Here is a 20,808-nt window from a genome sequence, read left to right on the forward strand (position 1 = left end):
CTTACCTACAGAGGTGAACAAGGGCCATGAACATCTACCTTTTGAGAGTTTTCAGGAGTCTCTCAGTCAGTCAACCTTTCCAGTAACCGTCGCCTTTTTATCCTATCAATTACTATCTTCACAAAGATTTGGTTTACATCGATCCCACTGGTTATATATCTTACTAAAAGAATTTTTGATCAGCACACTGTCATTTTTTAAATACTTAATCTACTCTAAAAGCAATTTAATATATGAAACTTCAACCTGATAATCAGTCACTTCCCTTCTAAAGAACCAGGTTGTTTTTTCTTCAAAATCATCTACCGAATAGAGGAAAAATTAATCTCTCTTTACTTTCTAGCAGCATTAAACTTTGCCTTCATTTTTAACATGCACTAAACGAAATCTACACGTCCGTCACATGGCAATTTCTTAAAAAGATCACTGTCTAAATATCATTGTCAAAAAGAGGAGGAAACCCACTGCGGAAACTCTACCCGACAATTTAAGCCTAAGGTAGAAGCTCATTTTTGGACGGTGTAAACACATCATGAATCTGGCTCGCTCGTACTTAAGATGCTGGAAGTGAGACTCAGATGCGACAAGAGCATCTCCACCTCGTTTACAGTATGCGGCGGCGGTGGTGGTGGTGTTGGCAGCTGGCGTTTGGGAGGAGGGGGCCGTCAGGAGGAAAGAGGAAAGCAAAGACTTCAACTTTAAGAGGAAACGTGCACACGCAGAATCCTGTGCTTTCCTTTGTGTTCCCTATTTAATGATTTTACCTTCCATTCTCTTTTTACTTTCGTTGGTCGCGTCTGCTGTCGACATTAACTGACTATGTTGGGTTTATACTTCTCTCTCTCTCTCTCTCTCTCTCTCTCTCTCTCTCTCTCTCTCTATCAAGTTTTATTTGTTCATGGCTCCTTATATTCCAGAGAAATACAAAGCTGATAGATTGCACGAGTATAGATTACTTGAGGGAGAGAGAGAGAGAGAGAGAGAGAGAGAGAGAGAGAGAGAGAGAGAGAGAGAGGAGAGAGAGAGAGAGAATGTCTAAAGTATCTTGCAGCCTAAAAAGTACTTTGTACGCTTTGCCCAAAAACTTGTTTGTGAACGTGAGGAATGCTTTTTTATAAATGTACACGCAAGTGAAAATAGTTCATCCAGCTTTTCTGTCGGGAAATTAAGGTCCGCGAGAAATAAGTTTAATTTATTTGGGAAAAAAAAAATTGAAAAAATATAATATCCAAAATTCACTTGACGTAGCCTACAATTGGAAAGATAAAATATAAGTCCTCACAACACCAATTTTTGAGGTACCGAAAATAACATATTAATTCAACCAAAATTCATATAAATTAATAAGAAATGTACACGAGATTATTTTTGTCCTTTTTTTTGTAGATTTTAGAGAGTGCACATTTATGTATGTCCTATGTGTACGTCTAATTACTGTTCTTGTAACATGGTATGCATAGTACTCCTTTCCGAAATGAAGCTTCTGACATTTTCGTCGCTTTCTTAATGTTTTCGAATTCTGTTCATACTTCTTTGTTCCACAGCAGTTAGCAAGAACAAGACAACCATCACTCCTTAGCTCGCAGACACCACTGCTAGTAGTTGTACTTTGAAAGGGAAAACCACAAACACTCGGGAACTTCAAGCCTTCCAGATAACTCTTACACATTATGTATTCTATACTCTTTAGCACTAAACACACACACACACACAGCAGAATATACAGTATAGATACGCACATCATGCTTTCATCGTTATACACGTCCTCAGTATTTCCTTTCATTCGTATCTCCAGCATTGTATATCAACTGTTGGCTTCCTCACACACGTAATTCCTTAAACTCGCTCGTTTTCACTTTATTCTCTGTGATCCTGTAGCTTTACATGAAAGAAAGCCTTTTCTTATTTAAGATTTCAGTATCAACTTGTAACGTATACTAACTAGCTCTATTTGCCGCTGTTTCAAACTAGTCTCTAAGTATGAAATATTCAAATAATGAACTATATTATATCTATATATGCAACATTCCTGCCATTGAAGAATAATGAGAATTATGAATGACGTCAAGCACATTTGTCAAAATACTAATCCATAAGCCAGCGTGTTTAATAAAAGCTTGTCTCTCTCTCTCTCCTCCTCACATTATTTCCATTAAATATATCGATATAGGATGATACATCGGTAGGTGCCCGAGAGAGTTTCTGTCTTCACTGGATGTTTTATCATTGTGATCATTTTCTTTCTATACTACTTCAAAAAGGATTTTTTTTTTTTTTTTTTTTTGGTCTTTTTACCTTGCCTTGAAAACATAATGGTCTTCTTTTTTATTCCGCTCCTTTAGAATCAGTGTTGCCCCGCACACGTAAAATATTGTTATCAAAATTGTTCAACTCAATGTTCACTGGGTTCGAAAAATGAGATGAATATGGTCAGGAAGCAGTATATAAAAAAAAGTGTGTAAATTGTCTTTAACTGTACCTTTGTCTCCAGCTAAATATATAAGTAATTCACTTGGAAGTTAGCTGAACAAAATCAACTTGACATGTGGTTTTCTATACACCGCTTTATTGTGTACAATGTAAACATGCATTAAAATAATACAATATCAAAATGTTTATACAAAATTACTATATATTTTCAAATATTTAATACTGTTAGCGTTAAATAAAAAATCCAGCTACATCACCCCACACAAAAACACAGCTTAGAATAGAAAATTTGTTCCCAACAATAACTTTTTATCATTGTTACATATAATAATAACCAAAATGATTTATTCTACTTCTTTCAATACTGATATATTAAAAATAAGAATAAGAACATTCTACTCTTATTGCCTACACATTGACAGTTTTCATTGATGAAAATAAATTTCTAATACAGATCATTAGGAATTACATACAGGCAGATTTCTTTGACCTCAGTACTAACATACTTAAATTAAGGAATAAAAGATTAATTCCCATTCCAGATCCCATTTCCTGGAATTAGCACCATTCACCATTCTTACATCCTGAATTCTCACGAATCCACGCTTAGGAAGTTAAAAAATAGTCCTCTCATTATTCCTTCAGTTTCTCATATAAAGAGAATGTACTTGTTCCAAAATTTACTTGCAGTAGCCGGTGTGACAATTAAGTACTGTCATTTTTTCAGTTTCCAATAAGAACAAGTATCGTGTAAAGTTGTCGTCGTCAAATTTCGACACATAACCCCATTACTACAGCCTCAACATTATCTTTTTTACAGTTTGACACAGTGTCAATCAGAAACAATATTCTAATTTCCATTAACTAAACATTGAATATTTATTCTAGAACAAATACAATAAACACATTTCCAGTGACTTATTCCAGCAGCAAAATTTTCCTAAATGACACTGCAATAAATTAAAGGAAGAAAATTTCCAAATTTTTTTTTTTTTTTGTATCAGTACCGGTTTATTCCGTCCATCACTAGGTTCTAAATACTTGATGTAACATTTAACATTATATAATTAATCCCAGACCTACACTACCTTGATTACAGCTATCACAATAGGCATTAGTTTTCTTAATGCAAAAACACAAATCCAGTTTATATGCACTACAAAATGAACACACGAACACACACACTGTGCTTTAACAACCTAGATACTCAATGAAAGAATAATCAGCCAGGGTTGTATAATGCTCTAACATTGTACCTACAACGCAACACAGTTAACAAATCTTTAAATAATATCATATAGGAACATGGAAGTTTTCCTTCTAATGATCATGAGAGATACTCCTTCGATCTCCAGGCTAGCAGTGATCACGAAAGATCACGCAGCTCTAACCATGTCACCTTTGCAAAATCATATTGTCGTATAGACACCGTATTACTTTGAAAACTTCTAATGTCCAATCGTGTTTCGTCATCATAATTTTTTATAACATTTTTCATAACCTATCTAGCATTATCATAATCTCATTGGCTTAATCAAAAATGTGCCTCACACCAAAGACTTTAAAGTAATTTTTCCTAATATTATTAAAATGTTTCCACACCGTGTTTCATGAAAATCAAACTAAAGAAATCTTGAAATATTTGACGATGCTCGTGACCTGATCTGAACTAACTACATCAAATCTAGCCATTTTGTGTTGAAAACAAGCTTTTATTATATATATATATATATATATATATATATATATATATATATATGAAATGTTTTACTTGAATTTTCTTTCAAACTTCCAAAATTCTTCCTTGCGTCGTTGAGTACCCTGGTTACGCAAATGTCCTTTGATAACATTTAGTAGTAATATTCAGAATACAGATCAATATATCAGGAATATCGGCAACTTTAAATGTCTTTTACTTTTAAATGTAACTGGGAGATAAATGATTAAAAGGTCTCTATAGTTTTCCAATGGACTTGACATCAACACTTAGTTTGGCAATCAACGCATTATGCAGTACTCAATTTATACATATATGAAATATATATATATATATATATATATATATATATATATATATATATATATATATATATATATATATATATATATATATATACATATACATAGAGGTAACCAATCAGTCATACTTATTATTAGGAAATTCCAGAACAACATAAATAACATCTAAATCACGTTTTCAAGTTTAAATTGCCAGTTGCAATTAATGCCGATGAACCCAATAACAAGCTCGACTCACAATTTTATTTCCCAGTCAAAAATATTTCCGGAAACTCATTCCATAACGTTATGTAAAAATATGACATAAAAAAAAATAGGAATTACCAACGAACCTCAAACTTTTCCCTTATCACGACCAATCTTCATCCATAAGCTTTGGAAAAACTTCCATAAACAATCAACAACATCCACAACAGAATCCTTTTCACTGCAAATACCAACATACAGTCACCTCCGCCAATAAGTACTGGGTATTCAAGACCTCTTCCTGTCCAATAACCAATCCTTTATTTTTCTTACTGATAAAGGCTGATGCAAGGGAACATTAATTCAAAATCTTTAATATTCTTGCGTTCAATGTTTTCTAAATCACCCTGGAGTCCACCTGACAAACTCACTATTAAAATCTATGAATCCGTCCGGCGTGAACTTTGGGGACAGATGATGAAAGTGAGGGGATAATATAATTCCTTCAACTCTGGCGGAGATGTGACAATTTTCGAACATTTTCCCCTCCTCATTTTCAAATACTTCTAGGATACCAACCACACCTGAAGGTAAGCCTTTCTGATACGCAAACAAAACTGGATAATGAATATAACCTTGGCGGACGCCACCCCCACCTGAAACCTTTATTCCAAAAGTGCAGAATTAAAATTTCCCTTTAAATGAAGTTAAAGAATAAAAATACCAGGCATCAACAAGACGAACGCCATTGAATTTTGAACAGGAAATTAAATTCCCGTGGAACTAAAGACCTTTTTAAAAAGAAAATAGTGAAATAATGATAAATATTAAAATCCAATAAATTCTTAATTTGCTTCCTATCCTATGTCCAAAACTCGTTTTTTCTGACCGCAGTGTAGATTCAGATCCCAGAACCCAAATCGGTGTCCATAATTGTGTACATTTTTATTTAAATTGCATAATGTGCTACAATTTTGCCCAGCCGCACTGGTGTGAGTCATTTACCGGCGAAAGTCGAGTTATGTTTTCATAGAACCTCCTTCAGCAACGTGTGATTTTTTTGCACCAATTTTTTGCAATGTGAAGAGAATTTTTTTAAAAATCCATTATTTTGTGTCCTTCCCTACATACAACTATTTTGGATTTTTTTTCTCCGATGTTGTAATAAGACACCAAAGCTTTCATTGCCCACAGTAGCTTACAAGGCCACTGCTGCACATCCTCACACTCGTCCTCCATGCATGCCACTAATTGACATTCTACACGAATAATTATATATATATATATATATATATATATATATATATATATATATATATATATATATTATATACATATGTATATACATATACATATATATATGTGTATATATATATATATATATATATATATATATATATATATATATATATATATATAATATATATATATGCTTTGTTACACCTACATCCCATGCATTCCAACGCTTCGCATTCACTCACTTCCAACGATGATGAGTCTGCTAGTCCGTCATACAAGGTCCCACTGCTTTGTAGATTAAGAAAATACTTCGTAGACGTACATATCTCTTAGGTTAAAACTAACATCTTGAGTCACGTTACGGCACATCTTTCAAGTTACGGCACATCTCTCAGTCATAATGCTGATAAAACTTCAAGATGTCGAAGCGACTTACATCATCTTACCGTAATACTCCTGTTGTCCACAACTGTCTTCTATTGCAGCGCTCCAAATTCGTTACCAAACTATTTACCATGCCATTACACATCCACTGTAACTGTACTATTACTATATCCACTTGACAAAATTATTCTTCTTCTTCTACTTAGACTCTACTAGTACTCGTATTTCAGTATGAGTCTTCTACGAAAGAAATATCACTGGTATTATTGTACTACTACAAGTAAAACAACTCTAGCGATCACAGCTATTGACATCACAAGCGATGCGTCGCTATAAAAATCATCGCAAACTATACCAATATTCATACAATATTTTCTAGTGCTTGCTTACTTCTACTTTCTCTTCTTCTTTCCCGAAAGTCGAGAATTACCATCGCCAAATTTGCATCTGGTACAAAAGGATTCATTATAAAAATATATATTTAACTGGTTTGCCTCACTATCGTTGGACACTGATTGACAAGAGTGATATGTTACTTTCCTTAGTTTGTTGAATACTCACACTTCATTTCAAATTTGATTCTGCTTTCCCACTCTCTACAAAGTTGCGCTTTCATAACTCCGCAGAATTTATTTCAATACGTCGATCTTCACTAATGACACTTCTCATCGGTTACTGACTTTGTTTTTGCAGCACCGCTTTTTTTTTTTTTACCAGATTTACTCAAAAACGCTTTTCTCTATTTTAGGCTTTGACAAATAGACTAATGTTTCGATATTTTACAATTCATCTGACTACTTTAAACTCCACCAGTGATGTTTTCACATTTATTTAAGTGTATAAATATTTTTCCTTTAAAGGGATTTGTATTTAATGTCAGGCCTATGAAGCCAATCTTATGCCCTCTCTCTCTCTCTCTCTCTCTCTCTCTCTCTCTCTCTCTCTCTCTCTCTCTCTCTCTCTCTTCCTTGATCACTTTTCTTTACCTGGCACCATCTTTGTTGTTGTCTGCATCCTCTCTGACTGTGCTGTGATGTTTGTTCATACACCGTTCGTTCGTTTGTTTGTTTAATTTCTCTCTCTCTCTCTCTCTCTCTCTCTCTCTCTCTCTCTCTCTCTCTCTCTCTCTCTCTCTCTTCCAAAATAACGACTCATCATGATTATCTTCTTGTTATTTTAAAGAGAACTTTCTACCTGGTGATTTCCTCTGTGTATTATTTGTGCTGTGTTTTTTGTGTTGAAAAATATATCATATTTACTAAATGTATATTTCGCATATCAAATGTATCATTAACATTTTTTTAATATAAGAATTACCATATACCTGTGTACATATCTATCACAACATATGTGAACGGGTTCACTCACGAAAATATAATCTTGAGGGTCCAAGAAACAATGACATACATACATGCATACCGATCTACATACATACATACATACATACATACATACATACATACATACATACATACATACATACATACATACGTTACATACACACATAATACACACATACAAATCTTTTGTTGACCATCACCAGAGTGGATTATAGAAAAGTAAAAAAATCAAAGTTATAAAAATTTGGATTTTAAAAAACTCCCAACTTGGCAGGGGTAAGTATAAGAGTCACAGATCAAATAAAAACACATTAGACTAACTCTTAATAACCTTGCGCATTCTGAGAGCTACTAATGAAGTCTCGAAAAAGCGTGAGAACTTGTCGATGGATTCCCCTCCAAAATTTACACTAATGTCAAAATCTATGAAGCATTTCCATCTTCTTGAATATGCCGTTCATACAGAGAGCATAAACTAACAATCATAATCTAAATATGGTGAAAATACTCCTGCGAACCAGAAAGACTGAACAAATGAAAAAGGAAAAGTGGGATTATGAGCACCCATTTCCAAACCCCACAAAAAAAAACAAGACTGAACAAAGCAGTAAGGTTATGTGGAAGGAAATTCTGCGTTAACAACAGAGGCGAGTAAGCTGCTTAAAATAAAGCGCAGTGCAAAAAGAACTTATAAGCTCCAAGAAAACTGTACAAAGAATATTCTATAACCCTTGCGTTAATATCCAGAGCGCTATGTCAGTGGCCGGCGAGGCGAGGATGATAAAAATTACATAATGAAAGTGCATGCAAAACTGAATCTATTTATTTTTCAATTACTCTTCAGCCCTTGTATATTAATAAACAAAAATTTAAAATATTCTCTACTGCCTTTTATTTAGGTATTGAAATTACTGACTAGTTCAAATAAAGATTAACTTTAACCCCAAAATTTATATTCAAACGACGAAAGGACGTTGCCAGCATCAAAACATTAGAAAATTTCTCTAACAGTGATAATAGAAAAGCAGTAATTGTCAGAGACCTTAATAACTCCAGCATAATCAGCAGGATACTCCATACTCCTAGTTTTCGGTGGAGAGTCGTAATTACAGGGCAGAGATGAAAACGACGGAGCATGTAATGAAAGCAGATGGAATTTCGGGAAGGGCTGCGGCATAAAACACAAGTACGCGAATAAAGCATAATGAATGTGACGCGTATTGTTTCCATTCTTTGACGATTCTGGTGTCGTATTCAACGATGAATTCTGAAGGGACATGATTGAGTTCTTAAATAATGTAGTTTGTTGCAAGACACAGAGATATAATTATGATTACATCATTACTATTATCATTATTATTCCCAATATGAACAATTTTATATGACCAAAACGCCTAACGAGCCTTGATAGAAAGGATGCTTCCTTAGAACGGAATGTTTAAGTGTGAAGAAACGAGAGAACATAAAGAAGGGTAAAATCCACATAAATAAGCAAACATGTACATATGTGAATACATCGACAACGCTTGCACGTGTGGCTTAAGGAAGCACAAACGCTCCAGTTAAACTGATGAGCAACAGCATCAACAATAGTTCCAGTTTTACTGGAGAGGATGAAGAAACTCTGGGACCACCACAACACTAAAGGCAATAAGAGAAGCGCTCTGTTTAAATGCGAATTTATAGACGATGATCAGACAGGATAACTCGCTGCAATCGTCTATAGCTAAATCACCATAACATCAATAAAGGAGACCACAACTTCAAGCAGTTCTTCCTTGAGATAAAATCTAGGCAGCCACCTGTCATCCAGGCATGAATGTCATATTCCAGTAATGATAGAACAAAAGACCTGAAGCATGTGGGCATGAGAACATTATTTTTGTATGCATAGAAAACCTACAAACAATACCTTGGCTTCAGTAGAAATTCAGGACTAGAAGTATGACACCAATGGCCTCGAAAATTTACGAAAATACCATGCATTTCTTTTCCAGAACCTAAAGTTGTAAGATTTCACTTTGATTTAATTTAATTCCAGAAAATTTTAAGCATAGAAGTCCTTCACTTTAAGCTAAAACTATATAAGATAAAATCCAGAGAAGAAATGAGAGTAATAGATTTAACAACAACATTACATACAATAACAAAATAGTTTCTGACAAGATAAGATAATCTAGGTCACATAAAGCGATCCAAAATGTTTTGAAGCAAACGAGCCAACATGATGGACTCGGTATTCTATGCAAAGCAACACAAGACCTTGAGGATTGTTGTATTGTTGGATCAACGAGGAGAAAAATCGATGATGTTTTTGAAATGTCAAACTAAAAAAGTGGGGAATACCTGACAGCTACAAGGAAAATAAGACACTGCCTTGAGAGATCAGCACTAACTTGTGTTCTCAAAGCCCTGTTCAACACACCTTAATGAAAAATCAGTAAAAGAAGTAAGAGAAAGATAAATGTAACCTAGAGTCCAACTGTGTAAGGTTCTGGTACAGAGGCCTAGACACAGCTAAATGTTAAAGAGCATATGACAGTCAATGCCATACAGGCATCGTATGTGGAAAACAAAATAAAAAACCTACCATAAATAGCAACAAAAACACCATTCATTCATACAAAACAATTTTTCATGGGGACTGTGTAAATAGGTCCGGTCCGAGGAGTAATGGGTCACACTGAAGCCTGAGAGCCAGTGAGAGATAACTGTGAAATAAGAAATGAATACTTGTGAAACTTACAAATAAATGTAGAATGAAAGCTACTGAGAAAAGGGAAAAAAGCTTTAACTAACGACTCACGAGATGCCAGTGGCAGTTCAATAGAATAACTTAGGGCATGGTATTTATACAGAATACCAAGAGCAGTAATTGAGGAATCTAAATTCATAAATTATAAGCATCTGCAATGGTAGGAGGTGAGAGGGGCAGAACTTACCTTGATAACGTATAGCATGACGGATCTTCATAGTCTGCAAGTGTATTTTTTGTGATAGGAAGCAATTATTCCAATAAAAAGAGAAAAGACCCACAAACACATTTATTCCAGATTTTGGTAAAAAAAAAAAAAACAATGTATTTGGAACACATAATTGGAATACACCCAATTGCATCACATGAAACGACCAGATTACATAATAAACTTCAAAGAGCTTGAAAAGGTAAAAGAGACAAAAAGGTTTTGTAGAAATAAAGGGAAAAAGATCCGTCTGATCCCCGTGTTCCGTGGAAAAGGGGACAGAGGGAATATCTCGAGGCAACAGATCAAAGGGAACGGGGAAATATTCAAATGTTTCATTAAATGAAGATTACGAGATGTAAAACAAAGGTCATTTAACACCAAGATGACACTCATATATTCATACACACAAACACACACACATATATATATACAATTTTATTTATATGTATATATACATATATATATACATACACACACATATATATATATATATATATATATATATATATATATATATATAAAGATATATATATATATATATATATATATATATATATATATATATATATATATATATATATATATATATATATATATATAGTACGGACGTGGTGAAACATGAAGAGTGAACCACAGGATGAAGCATGAATAGGGAAAAGAGGAAGACTGCAAAAGTAGGTCAGAGAACAGACCCATGAGAAGCACCACTAAAAAGGGTCAAGGAAGCAGAGGCAGCACTGTCTGCAACACCAAATAACAGGGTTTGCTTAAAAAAAAATAAAAAAAATAAACAAATTACCCACCAAAGTATTGCCAGATGGAGGAAATTTGGCTTACATGGACGCATGCCAGACTCTGCTAAATACTTTAGAAAACTCCAAAAGCAACGATGAAACTTTTCTCAACACCAGTAACATATGAAAGGTCTATGGTAGATATTTCCTTGCGGCAGCCATATTTGTGATCCCAAAGAATAGAAGTGGATTCACGGTAATATAGGATTAATTACTTTTGAAACTTTAGTAGAAGATAGAGCAGTTAGACGTAACAAGAAGACTTACAGCAGTCGCCTTTATATTGTATTGCTTAAACCATGCTCATTCCCAAAGGATAAATAGATTTGAAAACTATGGAAATACAAACAGCAAGGCACAAACACATTTATATACTGGATATGGAGTTTGGGATGTTGAAAAAGGCCATTTAATACAAAAATTTTGGAATGAGTTTGAGAAGAGGATGTTTTATTGCAGTAAATATATCACGAACAAGGTGACAGAATAACACGATTAATCTTAAGTATATTTCATCGTTTTTCATTCCTTCATTAAAAAGACTTAATCTATGGTTCTTAAGCTGGTTTAATTTTCATGATTATCGGAATTCATAAAAAACTCAAAAGGTTAACACAGATATGACCTCCTGACCTTCTTCACTCAGCCATTAATAATTTTCCCCTCAGAGATTAAAATGCATTGGATACATTTTTTGTACGTAATGCTACGGCAAACGCTAAAACGTGCAAGCAATGAAAATTCGGATTTACACAATGTTTAAGGACAATCCCTTCAAATGCCAAAGCTACAGTCGGCTACAGAAGTGGCTTGGCTGTCGATGGATTATCTTTCTTTCCAGAATTAGGAGTTCTTGTTGGTTTAAACCAGGTTACGGTATCTTATCGTTAACTTTATTCCACCTCTTAAAAATCCAGAGAAAACGTTAACACTTCCAGTGCTTAATTCTCTAGCTATTTGTAAATCAGAAATTGATAAAAAAAAAAAACCTTCCCATAACAGGGGCAGATAATTCATAAGGAAAGAGAAACGTGGACAGCTACCTGTGGGAAAGATCTGTGTCAATATTAAGTCAGATAAAATCCTGCGAAACAAATGAATATTGCAAACATTCATTTCTTTAGCAATTTTTAAGAAATTATGAATACTAATACAAAATTTAAGACAGTGCTACGGAATTATTTAGATTATTATTTTTTCTTTCCAAGAGGATGTTCAAAGCATGAAACTTTCTGAAGAATGGTGGCAATGAAAGTTGGGTGGGGAAAGCATGAACAAATAATAATAATAATAATAATAATAATAATAAAAATAATAATAATAATAATAATAATAATAATAAAACTTGTAAAACAACCTTTCTTTTACGGCTTTCTGAATTAGTAATTCATTCAGTATAATCACCATTTCTAAAAGGATGTTCATTTACAGAGAGATTACTGTCGTAAATACACTGGGATTTTATGACACAAGAAAATTTTACAAAGATCTTGACCATAAGACTAAGACAGCTTAATACCTTTTAAATGAGACTGATCTAAATATCAACGTTTGCCGTTTAATTTATTTTCTTTATTCCACATAAGGTGTTGCGTTACTGCAGCCTCTCCCCTAACTAATCGTTTATTTATTTCTTTAGGTGTGACCAAACTGTAAAAACAAGAAAGTAAAATGAAAAAGTAATTCTAAAAGGAATATTATACGTTTCTATCACTTAACTGTATTTTTTACTTGCAAATCACCTCTTTGATGTACCATACTGTCTATTTGATGTCTTAAAACAAAACAGCCATAAATTATTTCAGGCATCCCCTACCTATAGAGTCGTAAACCTATGTTAACCATTTCTATTCTATTTTAACAGGTTAAAGAGAAAGAAAGGTTCCTTATTTCAGTCTATTCAATCACTACAGAAAAACAGTGCGAAGGTGAGTGTTTTACATTTTATTTTTTAAAATTAAAAAATTTAAACTTAAATTTTAAGATTGTTAATTCAATATATATCCCTAGACATTTATGATTTAATGTCCGTCGCAAACTAATATATAAATTTCTTAAAGTAGATCGTAGTTACTGTACAGAAATAAATCAAAGCTGTAAAAACTGGTGCCGTACAACAAAGTATTTTCCGTCATCAAGCCTTTTATTTTTTTATTTCTTAAAACATTTTCATTGTTTATTAGGATTTATCATTTTACCCAGACGGATAGCGAGCTTCATTGCAATTATTTTCCCATTCCAAGCACATAACACTTTTTTCTAAATTATTTTCCCATAACAGACAAATAACATTTTTTTCTAATGATGAAAAAATTCAGAGCTAACAGAGACATATCTCATCGGTTTCATCACCCTCCTGATTTAGAATTTTTCAAAGCAATAATCAACAATAACCACAATATATTTCTATATGAAGAGCAAATATTAATATTCGTTTTTAGCTATAAGGCAACCATCATTTCACTTTTTCTTCCTTGCAGCACAATAATCAATACATTGGCAGGATTTAATCATGATCACTAATTCACCTTTATGTTTCAATTAATTTTTACGTCTAAAACAGGATTAATTCACCTTTATGTTTCAATTAATTTTTACGTCTAAAACAGGATTAATTCACCTTTATGTTTCAATTAATTTTTACCTCTAAAACAGGACTGTTATCATTATAAAAATTAATACCTTTTAAGGTGTCCATACATTAAAATAAAAAATCCAACGGGCTTCTTGAGAAATAAATGGCTTTGGAAGGAAAATGGAACAAAGATAAGACTTGTTGAAAATTTTCTGTGGCCGTAAGTTATCCCTAAGACAGTGTAAATTCGATATTAATACGTTATTTGTGGTTACATATATATATATATATATATATATATATATATATATATATATATCTATTTATCATTTTGGATATCGAGATTAGATGTTAGTTATCTATATAGCACCATTATCAAGATATATATATATATATATATATATATATATATATATATATATATATATATATATATATATATATATATATATATATATGAATTTATGTGATTCATATCTGAAAAAGAGTGCTTGAATAATGTTACTATGTATTCCATATTAAATCAACTTTACTCAAACTATAATCTAAACTCGGGGAATAGCAAAAATAGAAAACACTGTAGAAAAATGAAAGAACAAAGAGCAGACAAAATTCTGTGAAAAAGACGATGGCATTAAACTACGTCAGCACAACGAAGCGTTAAGTCTTTTCTCCTTTATTCGAACACATCAAAGAAACATTGTTCAGTCCTCCGACGAAAATATGTTACGGCCTTAGGATATCCAGTTTCTGCGAAACCAATTGCTTCCCTTCACTTCATAATTTAATTCAATTGTCTTGGAGGGAATAAATGCAAAGTCAGTGTCATTCAACTCTCGACCCTGAATTACGTGTACATATTTCAGTATTTACGCTGAAACCAAGAAATACTGTTGATATTCTTTGAAATGAATTCGAAACAGATGTCAGTCATGATCAAAATTCGTTCATCCTCTTCAAAAGAGATGACGCCTTCACTAAATTAAATATAAAGTATAATTGTTTCTACTCAGAAAATAGACTAGAGTTAGCAAAACGAAAGAGTGAAGGTGTTAGGAAAATCAGGTCCTCTCTAAGTTACATCTAGATTAATTTGAATACGCTTGAATAGAATACAAGAAAAGCGTCGCACTGTCTGGGCTTTGCGTCTCCTTGAATTTATAAACACTACCACCGGCAACGAGTGTCAATAAGCCAAATCTCAATATCATATTAAAAACTCGTTTTATTTTCCTTGTTTTAGGCAGGTACTGTCTGAAACCCTTTTATAAGCAACGTGGGATTATACATAAGACTAACAAATGATGTTCAACCAAAATAGTTGCGTCATATTGCCATGAATTCAAATCCGATTCCAAGTCCACGAAAGTATTACTCGTATATGAACAATATAATTATGTCCCACGGTAAAAAGAAAAGTCCATTTGATCATCTAGGGAATTATGCTCCTTATAAATAAATGCCAAAACATCCCAATTGGCGCAGCGTCCATTTGAAACTTCAAAAACAGATTGGACTGACTTACGTTCCTTTTACAGAAATGAAAAAGTTCTTGTCTAATTGCAAATAAACAACAAAAATGAGGACCAGTCGGCACTCGTACCACAGTACGCCACTTTGAAGGTTCTTAAAAAACTAAGCCCGGTTGCAGTGAAGTGCAAAAAATCCCCCTCAACAAGTTCCAAGACGCATGCCTAAGACGTGACCATCCCAATTACAGCTGGGCCCCTTAAAAATCCACACTAATTCAATCTGACTGCAGTGAAGTCCAAGACCATGTCTAATTGTTGAGGTAACTAAAATGCCAGATTAAATTTCCCCCCTGACAAGAACCTTAAAAGGTTCATAAAAACTCAAACTCGAATACAGTTAAGGGCCAGACAAAACTTCTCCCAAAGCCTGACTGAAGAATAACCAGGTCTAACTCTTCTCATATCTCCGCAGTTTTCTGCCAAACGAGACGCCTGCGACGAGAAGTCGGCAGGTGCACGCAACGACTACCTCCTCACCTTGTCCTCCTGCAACGCTCATCAGCGGCGTTATTACGAGATCGACTTCGAAAGAATTCTCAGGGTAAGGCTCCAAGCATTCTATCTTTTCATCAAGGATTTTATTTCAACCGGTGGCTTACGATGTGATCTCAATACCCTACCTCTACAAATGTCGTCTGCAGGTCTCTTTTATGGAAGTAATTCTTGTGATTTTATCTAACATGTATGGGTAAAACTTTATTTAAAATATATTCAGTACATATGCCGTCTGCAGGTCTCTTTAATGGAAGTAATTCTTGTGATTTTATTTAACCTGTATGGGTATATCTTTATTTAATATATCCAGTAATGAATACCTCGCTTTTATGCTGATTTAGGCTTACCCAGATCTTACTTCCGGGAGGCCCACGTATCAAAATTACCAATGCATGAAAAATATAAGGGCCCAAGAAAGCGACAATATACTGTATACTCCCAATCGATTCATATTTTGTTTTGCTCATTTTTATCGTCTTGTAAACCAAGTATATGGCCTAAGCTTTAAAAAGTTTTGTGAATGGAATCAATTACCGCCACTGCATAAGTTTAATGACTTTTCTATACCAATTCGTCACTAGTTGGAATAAATGCAGTCACTTCATGACAACTTAATCACTACCTGTTATATAATAGCATGAGAGCTTTATGTATATACAGTAAAGTGCTCATTCACCAGCTTCGCAACATAATCTATTTAACGCGCGTTGAAGAGAATAAACGAAGAGGAGCGAGTGACTTTTTCAATAAGTTTAAGAATATGATTAGAATTTCAAAGTATATATTCCAAGAAAAGACTAAACACATTACCTGCCTCCTCTCCTTTTCCAGACAATGGAATGTGATATGTACGACAAAGTGGCTGAGTACCTGTCACTGATGAGTCGGACCGAATTGCTCACGTGCTCTGCTTCCCAGGCGTCTTACAATAAGATCAGGGAGCAGGCCTCTACGGTAAGGATATAAGTGGCATCCTCATACATAAATGGGTTTGTTCCTCTTGGTGTGCACACAGTATTTTCCTTCCCTCTTCAAGCGTTGTCGCGATCAACGATATCGTTCATATAGTACCTGTTCTTTGGTTGAGAGTGTATTATCACTCGAACTAATGGCAATATACTAAATATGGGTGACGAATTAATTTTGGAATCTGTGATAAAAGCAGTAATTCATGAAAAAAAATTTCCGACGATGTTGCTGAATCGTGTGTTAATACTACTAATCTTTATTATTATTGTTATTACTATTTTACCAATTTTATTTCAAAACATACCACGAGAGGCGCAACAAACTGAATCCTCTCTCAATCGCAAAGGCACACATTTGTTAAAAGGTGATGACACTGTTTCTGCCATGTTCTTTCCCCCAGGTAACCAGAGGTTACAACCTGCGATGCTACTTAACCTTCTACCCGATGCTGGGCCAGAACATCCAGTACGATTTCGAGCCCTGCGAGGGAGACAGAATCGAGAAGGTCGTCAGCCACGATGATTCCTGCCAGCAAGTACTCGATGGCGAAAGTAAAAAGTGCGTCACCAGAATACAAAAGGCCGTCAAGGTAGGAAGAATACAGGGACGTTACTCTTATTCTAGGTAGTTTTATTTCATGAAACTGGGGCACTTTTCAGCCACTCAGCGCTCAACACAGTGAAAAAAGCAAGATAAAAATCTCCAGAAAATAAAAAAAGATGAAGCACAAGGATCTTAAGGTCTCAAGGTGGGATTGTGGGAAAACCCCACAGTTGCACAAAAAATAATAGTCAGAGAGGTTGGACAGCAAGACTGAAGGAAGGAAGCGGGAATGAAAAGGCTAAAAAATGAGTGCAGCTAGAGGCCGAAGGGACGCTGCCAACATCCTTCAGTAATGCCTACAGTGCACCACGTGACGCGCACAGACGGCACTACCCCCTACAGTGATTATTCTAGATAGTAACCCTTCGTTATACCGCTGGCCTTTCGGTCAGCAAGCCTGAGAAACATTGGGTATGATTAGTGCTTGGATGGGTAACCTCTATGAATAGACAGATGACATCAGCACTATGTAAGCCCAGTCATCATCAATGGTTCAGGGCGTGAGGCTAGCAACCTCATCCGATAAATAATTCTTGAAAACCTGAAAGGTGTCTTTTATGGGGCCACATACCCAGGGGAAATGAAAATGGTGAAAAAACTAACCTTACAAATTACAGCTTTCTTACCACTAAGGTATAAGTATTCTCATTTTATTTGGTGAAAGAAAATTTTACAACTTAAACGGTGATTCAAAATAAAAGTCTTAAGGTATAGGTCATTCTATTATTTGCGGTAAGAATCTATGAGTTGCTGTGACATTCATCTAATGTTTTTTTTTTTTAATTAAATGGCGGTTCGAAACATTAATGGCTAATAGTAGCATTGGCAACAATCGGATATTTTTCTCCATTAAACGAAATTACAAAACCATAAGGTATACATACCAGTAATAATGCCTGTTTTAGTACGATATTGTCCAAATGATAAACAAGAACTTATTTACTGAAGACAAAACAAGAGCAAAAAACTCCCAGTCAAGATCAGGGGTCGTTAGCCTTGAAAAAGAGGCTCATTAAAGAATGAAAAATACAATTAAAAAATAGTGTATCCTTCAAATGGAATAAATCAATTGTAAAAAGAACTCTTTCACGATTAGAAAAATTTAAAACGAGGAAAAGAATATTTTCTTGATTCTTAAAACTAATATTGTGTGTGTGCATGAGAGAGAGAGAGAGAGAGAGAGAGAGAGAGAGAGAGAGAGAGAGAGAGAGAGAGAGGGAGAGAGAGCAGCTTAAGAATCTCAGTTCTTTGAAGAACATGTAAGTTTTCGAAATTTTAAGGGAAAAGAATGTTTGGGGGAGAGAGAGAGAGAGAGAGAGAGAGAGAGAGAGAGAGAGAGAGAGAGAGAGAGAGAGAGAAATATAAAACTGACTCAACTGTCCCTTTGCAGACGATTCGAGACAATACGAAGAAAATCCAGAAAGCTCAACATCGCGGGCAAACCTGAGACGGAGCTACCGCCAGACGTCGAGCTCAAACTCGACGAATTCCGGAACGCCATCCGGAAAGCAGAGACGGATAAATGCAAATCCGAGTGCAAGTTGGAGACCCTTAAGGAAGGTGGAAGTGAGTATTTCCTAACTTAAAGAAATCAACGTGAACTATTTCCTAGCTCAAAGTAACCGAGATGAAGTGAATATTTCAAAGCTTAAAGGAATCAAGATGAAGTGAGTATTGCAAAGCTTTAAAGTAATCAGGATTAAATGAGTAATTCCTAGCTTAAAGTAATCAACATGAAGTGAGTATTTCAAAGCTCAAAATAATCAAGTTGAAGTGAGTATTTCAAAGCTTAAAATATTCAAGATGAAGTGAGTATTTCAAAGCTTAAAGTAATCAAGATGAAGTGAATATTTCAAAGCTTCAAATAATCAAAATGAAGTGAGTATTTCAAAGCTTAAAATATTGAAGATGAAGTGAGTATTTCAAAGCTCAAAATAATCAAGATGAAGTGAGTTTTTCAAAGCTCAAAATAATCAAGATGAAGTGAGTTTTTCAAAGCTTAAAATAATCAAGATGAAGTGAGCATTTCAAAGCTGAAAATAATCAAGATGAAGTGAGTATTTCAAAGCTCAAAATAATCAAGATGAAGTGAGTATTTCAAAGCTCAAAATAATCAAGATAGTGAGCATTTCAAACCTTAAAATAATCAAGATGAACTGAGTATTTCAAAGCTCAAAATAATCAAGAATGAGGGAGTATTTCAAAGCTCAAAATAATCAAGATGAAGTGAGTATTTCAAAGCTCAAAATAATCAAGATGAAGTGAGTATTTCAAAGTTTAAATTAATCAAGATGAAGTGAGAATTTCAAAGCTCAAAATAATCAAGATGAAGTGAGCATTTCAAAGCTCAAAATATCAAGATGAAGTGAGTATTTCAAGCTCAAAATAATCAAGAATGAATGAGTATTTCAAAGCTCAAAATAATCAAGATGAAGTGAGTGCATACAAGCTTAAAATAATCAAGATGAATTTGAGTACTCAAAGCTTAAAATAATCAAAATGAAATGAGTAATTTAAACTTAAAATAATCACTATAGAGAGAGTATTTCAGGATGGTAGGCCAGAGTATCCAAAACCTAAAATACTCCGGAATATAGTTTTATATTCATAGGCTAAAATATTCAGGAAGGTCGAGGATCCAAAATCTACAATACTAAAGAAAATGGAACTAGCTATTCCTATATATGAAGTATTCACAAGGTGCAGGTGGTACAAACCTTAAAATATTAAGGACAGCGAACCTAAACCTAAGATATTCCGTAAGGTGTATCTAAAATACGCTTGCTACTACGAGACATGAGGGAAAAATATTTTTAGAACAAAATATTTTATGTTGAAAGTGGATCAATACCTAAAACATTATTACTCGAGCATGGGTCTAAACCCAAAAATATTCTCGGTTACGAAAGTAATTAAAACCAAAATTATTCTTTGTTAAAAATTAACAAAAACCGAATACATTTTTGGTTACCAAGTGGATTGCCACCTGGTAAAAAGTGTGGACTACAAATTAAATAAAAGCCTAAAATACTCTTGTTAGAAATGAATCTGTCTATAATATTCTTGATTAAACATGGCTTAAAGTCAAAATCATTTTAGGGTTATAATGAATCCAGTTACAGAATATTCTCTTCTACAACTGATACGAGCCTCGAACATTCTTGTTAAAGCTGGTATTTTCGAGAAGAACACGCCCTAAAACATTCATTTGCAAAATAACCACTGAACAAACTCTAATAGTCTCGGCTAAAAGTGAATCTAATATTACATATTCTT

At 34.0% G+C, this 20,808-nt stretch overlaps 1 protein-coding gene across 1 annotated transcript in view; it reads left to right on the plus strand.

The window, feature by feature from the left end:
- nwk (nervous wreck) overlaps positions 1–20,808 on the plus strand; it is a 330,585-nt gene that overhangs the window by 257,624 nt on the left and 52,153 nt on the right. The window contains 6 exon segments of the mRNA XM_067119697.1: positions 13,223–13,286; positions 15,878–16,006; positions 16,792–16,914; positions 17,330–17,518; positions 18,923–18,961; positions 18,963–19,098. Coding sequence (XP_066975798.1) covers positions 13,223–13,286; positions 15,878–16,006; positions 16,792–16,914; positions 17,330–17,518; positions 18,923–18,961; positions 18,963–19,098 — 680 coding nt within the window.

Source organism: Macrobrachium rosenbergii, chromosome 17 (genome assembly GCF_040412425.1).
Source record: "Macrobrachium rosenbergii isolate ZJJX-2024 chromosome 17, ASM4041242v1, whole genome shotgun sequence".
NCBI classification, from domain to species: Eukaryota; Metazoa; Arthropoda; class Malacostraca; order Decapoda; family Palaemonidae; genus Macrobrachium; species Macrobrachium rosenbergii.